Source organism: Chlorella variabilis (assembly GCF_000147415.1).
Source record: "Chlorella variabilis unplaced genomic scaffold CHLNCscaffold_32, whole genome shotgun sequence".
Lineage (NCBI taxonomy): Eukaryota > Viridiplantae > Chlorophyta > Trebouxiophyceae > Chlorellales > Chlorellaceae > Chlorella > Chlorella variabilis.
This window is the reverse complement of record NW_005435056.1, coordinates 397,042-404,483: the sequence shown is the minus strand read 5'-3', so window position 1 is coordinate 404,483 and position 7,442 is coordinate 397,042. Positions and strand designations below refer to the sequence as shown.

General features: G+C 62.1%; 1 protein-coding gene across 1 annotated transcript in view; it reads right to left on the bottom strand.

The window, feature by feature from the left end:
* The window catches only part of CHLNCDRAFT_141289 (hypothetical protein), a gene marked incomplete at both ends in the record, with an annotated part of 7,963 nt that extends 1,151 nt beyond the window's left edge, over positions 1 to 6,812 (bottom strand). Inside the window, 19 exons of the mRNA XM_005843296.1 lie at positions 342 to 465; positions 889 to 974; positions 1,205 to 1,309; positions 1,434 to 1,649; positions 1,783 to 1,887; positions 1,992 to 2,195; positions 2,534 to 2,731; positions 2,897 to 3,001; positions 3,202 to 3,276; positions 3,424 to 3,534; positions 3,629 to 3,796; positions 3,955 to 4,059; positions 4,231 to 4,398; positions 5,190 to 5,303; positions 5,489 to 5,811; positions 5,965 to 6,066; positions 6,270 to 6,345; positions 6,457 to 6,554; positions 6,719 to 6,812. Coding sequence (XP_005843358.1) covers positions 342 to 465; positions 889 to 974; positions 1,205 to 1,309; positions 1,434 to 1,649; positions 1,783 to 1,887; positions 1,992 to 2,195; positions 2,534 to 2,731; positions 2,897 to 3,001; positions 3,202 to 3,276; positions 3,424 to 3,534; positions 3,629 to 3,796; positions 3,955 to 4,059; positions 4,231 to 4,398; positions 5,190 to 5,303; positions 5,489 to 5,811; positions 5,965 to 6,066; positions 6,270 to 6,345; positions 6,457 to 6,554; positions 6,719 to 6,812 — 2,577 coding nt within the window. The remainder of the gene's footprint in view (positions 1 to 341; positions 466 to 888; positions 975 to 1,204; positions 1,310 to 1,433; positions 1,650 to 1,782; positions 1,888 to 1,991; positions 2,196 to 2,533; positions 2,732 to 2,896; positions 3,002 to 3,201; positions 3,277 to 3,423; positions 3,535 to 3,628; positions 3,797 to 3,954; positions 4,060 to 4,230; positions 4,399 to 5,189; positions 5,304 to 5,488; positions 5,812 to 5,964; positions 6,067 to 6,269; positions 6,346 to 6,456; positions 6,555 to 6,718) is intronic.
* Between the last annotated feature and the right edge of the window lie 630 nt (positions 6,813 to 7,442).

Here is a 7,442-nt window from a genome sequence, read left to right as displayed (position 1 = left end):
TGGCTCAGCGCAGCGGGGCAGCGCAATGGCGCAACACTGTTCTGCATCGCATCAGCTGTCTGCTTTCATCACACACCCTTTACCTTTACCTTTACACCCACCTCCTTGAATGCGCTGGATGGTTGAGGCTCGGCCGCCGCGGTGCCCGTGAATGGGCCAGTGGCAGCAGCAGACTTCATGCTCAGCGCGGGCAGCGTTGTCAGTGTCCCTTCGTTTCCCCATCCAGTCTCCTGCCCATTGCTCTCCCTACAGACTGCAGTCACTCCATAGACTGTGCCCGGCGAGAGGCCGTCTACGAAGCACTTGGGAGAAGTGCACGTCCTGTTGAAGCATGGGGCAACCGTGCGGGGCATGGGGCACATCTCGACGATGAAGCGCGCGCAGGTCAGCCCGGAGGGCGGCAGGAGGTCGATGATGCCGCTGGTGGCGGTGACCGACTCGGTGCCGTTGATGGAGGGGCCCTTGCTGCAGTGCGGCGGGTGGCAGGCCACAGCGGGGCAGCATCGACAGTGATTGATCGAGTAGGATGTTGGAGGGGGCTGTGGGCATGTGCAAGCTGCACGCATGTGCTGCTGGTGGAGGGAGAGTCCTGCTAAAGCCGCCGTTGCCATGGCCTGCTGCCCTGGTGCAAGGATCACACACCTGGGAGGAGGAGGAGACGGGAAGGGAGGTGGAGGGGAAGAAGGGGGCAAGGGAGGCGGAAGTGACCCACCGCCGGCGATAGGGGGCCGAGGCGCACGCGGAGGAGGGCGAGGAGATGGCAGCGGTGGCGGGCTGCACCATAGCCAACAACACGTACTGCGCTTCAGTGTGTGAGTGTGATGCTGGGGCGAGCAGGCGGGTGGGATGTTCCATCCTCAAGCAAAACAACAGCACATGCTGGCGGACCTGAAGGGCTGGGTGGTCAACGAGACCATGTTGCTTCCAGCTGTGGTGCCTCCAGTACTGTCCTGCCCAACCACCGTCACTTTGTACTGCAGACACACCAGGAGGAGGCAGTCGGGTAGCAGTGAATGAGCCCATGGGAAGAAGTCAAGGGCAGGCTTGCAAGCGGGCATGCAACCCCAACTGAGACTGCCTACTCCGCCTGAAAAGCGGGCATGCTGGCGATGTCACCGGCGAGACAGGTGCACAAGGAACCCACCACTCCACTATGCCTGCCACTATCGACTGCCACTTTGCACGAAACTCTGCACATGTTCACCTTGGTGTTGGGTTTCAACCCCGTGAATATGCCCACGCTGGTGGTGCTATTGAACGCCAGAGGCTCGCAGGTGGGGCATGCCACCTCTTGCAGCGTGAAGATGTACTGCACAAGCGCCGCGCAGCAACATCAACAGCTGAGCAGCATGTGTTAAATGCATTTCCAGACGTGGGCCTACCCAGCCACACTCCACACCCACCCACCCCCCTCGCCAGACGAAAGTGCCCACCTTCACAAATGCGCCCGCTGGCTGTGGTTGTGCAGTGGCTGTGCCGCTGGTGGGCGAGGTGGCATCAGCAGAAATCAGCCTCAGGCTCTTGGGGGGCACAGGCGGAGGTGAGGGGGGCGTGCGAAGGAATCCGCTTGCCGGTGTCCTGAATTGCAGCGCGTTGCTGCCCGGCGTCCTCTGGCCCCGCTTGTCCACGCCGACGACTGTCACCTGGTACTGCAGCAGTAACCGGGAAGTAAGCAGATAAGCATGTGGATATGGAAGCGTGACGAGTGCATTACACAGATTCGACGCGTGGCACTGCCTGCCTGGATGGCAGCACATTTGGTGCCACGCCAGAACTGCTTACCGTGGTGTTGGGTGTCAGCCCCGAGAATACACCCAGGGTGGTGTTGCTGGTGAAGTGCAGCGCAGGACAGCTGGGGCAAGCCGCTTTCTTCACCGTGAAGATGAACTGCACAAGGGACGGCCACACCAGGCGATGAGGGCTGTATAGGGAGTGGGAGGGCAGGTGCACACTGTTGAGCAGCAAGCCCTGCGCCCCTGCCTGCAAACTACCTGGGCAAAATAGCCTGCTGGCTTCTCGGACACTCTTGCCATGCCCCTGGTTGGGTTGAGGCCGCGCGCTTCTGTCAAGTTCAATCCTGGAGCAGGAGTCGGACGTGGTGGAGGGCGCTGGGCATCCAGCGTCTTGAACTGCAACATGTTGATGCCCTGCGTCTTGCGCCCGCTCTTGTCCATGCCAGCCACCGTCACATTGTACTGCAACAAAACAAGTGGCGGGAGCGTGCAGCGGATGCGCAAGTGGATGTGGCGCGAAGAGGGAGGGGCAGCATGCGCCCTGCTGGCATGTGGCTGGCATAACGTGGCTTCTTGCGAGCGAACAGGCAGCAGCACAATCATTCTGGCACTCACTGTGGTTTTAGGTGACAAGCCAGAGAGTATGCCCAATGTGGTGCTGCTGTTGAACAGCAAGGCCGGACAGAGAGGGCACGCCGCTTGCCTGACCGTGAAGATGTACTGCAGGACAACACTCATCAAGACATTGTATCGTGTTTGCTCGGCACAATGAGGCAATCACTTGCGGCGCCACAGCGCACCTTCACAAAGGCGCCAGGTGGCTGTGGGGACGCAGTAGCAATGGCGGTGGTCGGAGTGGTGGCCCTAGCAGACGTCAGCTTCAGGGTGGGCGTGGGAGGGGGGGGTGGGCCAGACTTGGTCGGCGTCTTAAACTGCAGACTGTTGCTGCCCTGCGTGCGCCGGCCATTCTTGTCCACGCCCGCCACGGTCACAGTGTACTGCAGCAGGCGAGGAGATGCAGGTGGTCAGGGAAGAGACAGTGGTTGCGGTCGCACAGAGTTGAGAACAGGGGTGGTCAGGTGGGGCCGAGCGCTGATAGTATGATTTTCTTCCTCCTGTGTCACACATGGCTAGCTACCCTCTGCTGCAGCCCATCTGCTCACCGCCGTGTTGGGCGCCAAGCTGGTGAAGGTACCCATTCGTGTGCTGCTATTGAACTCCAGCTTTGGACAGCCGGGGCACAATGCTTTCTTCACCGTGAACATGTACTGCAGCAAACAGCACAGCCGCCCATTTGCTGACTGGTATCTGATCCACTCCGACAGAAAGCCGCACAGGCGCTGTGGCCCCACAACAGAGGTGGCCTGCTTGCCTTGGTGAAGTAGCCTGGCGGCAGTGCAGTGGCGTTGGCAGTGCCGCTGGTCGGTCCCCTTGCCTTGGCAGACGTCAGGCGCAGGGAAGGTGCTACTGTCGTGAGCTGCATCATGTTGGCCCCTTTGGTGCGCTGCCCTGTCTTGGTCACGCCCAGTACAGTCACATTGTACTGCACATAGAAAGCGCAGGCAAAGCGATGCAGGTCAGCACATCTGGAGCTGGCCGCTGCCTGTCTCACGCTCTGCAGCTCAAGAGGAAACGCACGCCACCCTTCACATATCACACAAAATGGCAGGCCCTCCAACCAAACACTGACCTTGGTTCCGGGCTCCAGCCCAGTCAGCTGAGCGCTGGGTGCCCTGCTCGTAAAGGTCAGCGCTGGGCATGGCGGCACGGTGCACCTGGCTTTTGTCACGGTGAACACGAACTGCAGGCAGGATGCAACCGACAGTGCTTGTCGACTGTTCTGTCTCCTCGCAAGCCAGGCAAAGCACCTTCCAATGCTTCCCCTCTGCACGCACCTTGGTGAAGGCATCGCTGGGCAGGGCGCGGGCGGTGGCGGTGCCGGTTGTGTATCCTGTGGCCTTCGCCTGAGTGAGACGCAGGCCCGCAGGCATGGTCAGCTGCAGCATGTTGTCCCCTGGGGTCCGCTGCCCAGTCTTGCTGATGCCCTCCACGGTGACATTGTACTGCACAAAATGCGGCGAGGGCGGGGGCGCAGCGCCAGTGCGGAAAGAGGCACGTGTGGGATGCCACAGCCAGGCTTCAGCCAGGCTGGAACGCGACACAAAGGATATGTTTATGTCTGCCCGCACAATCATGTAGTTGCAAGCTGCACGCGGCCTACCAAGGCCCCAGGCTCTAGTCCATGCAGCTTGACCGTGGCGGTGCTGCTAGGGAAGTTGAGGGACTTGCATGTAATGCAACCCAATTTCCTCAAAGAGAACATGTACTGCAACAGGGCAGAGGGGGTATGTTGGTTGTGCAAACCTGCCGCCAGCATGAGACCACCTGCGCAAGCGCTGTCGTTTGGTTTTGCAAACCAAGGCAGATTATCTGGTGGAACACAGCGTTACTGCACCCATGGGGCAGCCGCCAACAATGCATACCCTTGGCAGCATACCTGAGGGAAGGCTCCTGCTGGCTGTGTGGTGGCAGTGGCAGTGGCGGTGGTGGAGCTGGTGGCTTGTGCCGACTCCAGGTGCACGCTGGATGGCGTGGTGAACTGCAGCGTGTTCTGCCCTGCTGTCCGCTGCCCCGTCTTGCTGATGCCCTCCACGGTGACATTGTACTGCAGTTGACAAGGAATGGGGGTGGCGGGTTCAGCAGTGGAGGGTCAATACACACAAGAGGTGAAGCAGGGAGTGCAACGCTACGTTCTGCCCCCGGCACGTTGGCAGGGCAGAGAGGCAGCACAGGTGGAGTCGGCTTGTTCCACACACCCGGGTGCCGGGCTCTAGGCCAGTAAAAGCAGCAGCAGGAGTCCGGCTCGTGAAGGTCAAGGCAGGGCAGGGTTGCATCGGGCAGCTTGCTTTCCGCACAGTGAACATGTACTGCAGGCACGCATAAGGAAGGCCGCCAAGCTTCGTGTAGCCTGGGTAGCGCGGAGAATCAGCCTGCTGCCACCACTAGCATGTGCCCAAAGGACCACCATCCAGCACCAATGCATGGCACATGGACGAGCACCAGCGTTCCTGTGGCCTGTTCACAGTGCACTCAACGTTGCACTCACCTTGGAGAAGGCGCCAGCTGGGGCAGTTGCGGTTGCTGCGCCAGTGGTTGGCCCTGTTGCTGTTGCCGAGGTCAGCATGAAGCCAGCAGGAGTAGTGAATTGCACCCTGGCCTGCGTGCTGAGGCCTTCGGTCCTCTCACCGTTCTGGCTGATCCCCGTGACAGTCACCTTGTACTGCACTCATGTTTTTCAACAAGTGCCAAGTGGGTGAGTCCCAGCATGCAGGCCATCTGCCTGGTGCTGGTCATTGTGGTAGCGGCACCAACACCAGCATGCGCGGGCAACAGGGGGAGTGCTGGCCAGTCGACGGCTGCACAGCCAGCCTTTACGTGTCCGGCCCAAGCACTCACCGTTGTGCCAGGAGACAGGCCAGAGAAGTAGGCATCAGCCGTGGCAAAGGTGAAGGTCAGGGTTGGACAACTCTTCCCCGGCGCACAGTTGACTGGCTGCAGCTCATACTCATACTGCAGGGAAGACGACAGCCAGCAGCAAGCCAGAGGGCAGGCAGGCATCTTAGCCAGAGCAGGCAGGGAGGTTCCAGGCAACGAGTGTCCCAGCCGTCGGTTGCATGCCAAACTGCGCCACATCTGCAGCCGCGCTGGCATGGCAGCGCATCCAGCGCAAACATCCACCATTCTGCCAGTCGCACCTTGGCAAATGCGCTGCCTGGGATGGGTGTCGCTGACGCCTTGCCGGTGGTAGGGCTCATGGCGGCGGCTGCGTCCAGCAGCAGGTGCCTTGCAGTCACCATGCCGCGCTGCTGGCCGGTGGCGGCAGCACCCTCCGCAAAGAATACGGGGGTCTTGCTGCCGGCACCAAAGGCAGTGCCATTAAGAGGGTAATTTGAGGGGACCAGGCGGCCTGCCAGATCCATCGCCGCCCCCTGCTGGCTGCCAGGATACGCACTGGAAGTCACCACCCGGCAGCCGCTGGAGACATGCACGGCGCTGACCACACTGGTCACCACGTCACCTGCGGGGGCACAGGCGACATTAAGTTGTCGTGTCCAGGGTGAGTGGCTGGGGTGCCTAGTGCTCAGCGCTACTGCTGGCACTGCTGCTGCTGTGCCACACGGTGAATATCACACAGCCTTGCACACAGACAACTGTCCAGGCACCAGCTCACTTGGAAGCTTGCTTTTCAATGCGGCTAAGTAGGCCGTCACCAGCTGGCGAGTGCAGCTGGGTGCATACACTATGATGCCAGTCAGCGTCAGCGTGGTGCGTACTGCAGGGGTCGGGAGGTGGCACGTCAGACCCACCATTACAACCCCCAGACAGTTGCGGGCCAAGTCCACCTCCCTGCCTGCCGTGCAGATAGCGCCACCAATACATCAGCCTGCCCTGACATAGCTGGCAGCTGGCAGGTCCATTAGTGAAGGCCAGATCCCCACTACTGCTCAAACCCCCCACACATGTGTGCCCGCGCACCATCGCAAGGCGACACAAAGCTGCTGTCTGGGACCCAGCGGACAGCATAGCCGTCATCAGGGGCCATCTGGCCAAACTGCAGCACACCAGGGGTCAGGGGCACATGTGCCAACAAGGGAGGGAGGTGGTGCGATCAAGGCAGGGGGCTGCATGTCCACAACAAGCTTGCCTGTGGCACGGGCCAGACACTTGCTGGGCGGGTCCTCATCGTGTTCAGCGCCTTTGCCAGTGCGGCGGGGGCGGCGTTGCTCACAAGCGTGTCCATGGCGAGCTTTTGCAGCGCGGCTGCATGGGGCAGGACGGGGTGCGGCATGCGGTGGTGCAAAAGAGGCAGCCCAGCAATAACTGGCACCAACAACACAGCACTACAGCAGCCCTCCAGCTCCCCCTCCCCCCTGCGTGCAAAAGGCCTGCTGGCGCCGAGCCCCAGCCCAGGAGGACAGCCTCACGGTTGCCGCCGGCGCCCGTCCAGTCGCCGTCGTCAAGGTGAGTCTTGTACGTCACTAGCTCGATCTCGCCGCCGTTGCAGTAGTACGCATCCATTCATTCATTCAGCACACAGACCGGCCGCCTCTTGCTCGAGGGCGGCCCACTTTGGCCTGGGCAGCCCGGGCCGCCCTCCCCCCCGGGCGCATGTTCGGTGTTGGAGGGGTGTGCCCAGCGATAGGGGGCCCCTGAAGGCATGCGCCGAGGCCGGGAAGCGTGGTTCGGCGCTGCTGCACGCTTGGCGATTTGAACAGAACCACGTGCCGCCGAGCTGCGGCCGCAGTTTCCGGCCCACGGTCTACGGTCGCAGCCACGGGACTCGGCGGCACGGCGTTTGGGCCCAAGCTTGCTGCCGCCGCCGCCGTGCCCGGGGGCAGCGCGGCGGCGGCGGGGGCACGCTGCGACGCCCCCGTGCTGCCGAGTTGCGGCCGTAGTTTCCTGCCAGAAGCCCACGGCCACAGCCACGGGACTCGGCGGCACGGCGTTTCGGTCCACGGCTTGCTGCCGCCGCCGTCGCAGGGGTGCTGCCTGCGGCGGCGGCGGCACGGCGTTTGGGTCCACGGCTTGCTGCCGCTGCCGCCGCCGCAGGGGTGCTGCCTGCGGCGGCGGCGGTAGCGCACGTGGCAACCCCCCCGCGTTTCCTTGCCTCCCATCCACCGGACCCCGTCCTGCGCTTCACTTTGTTTA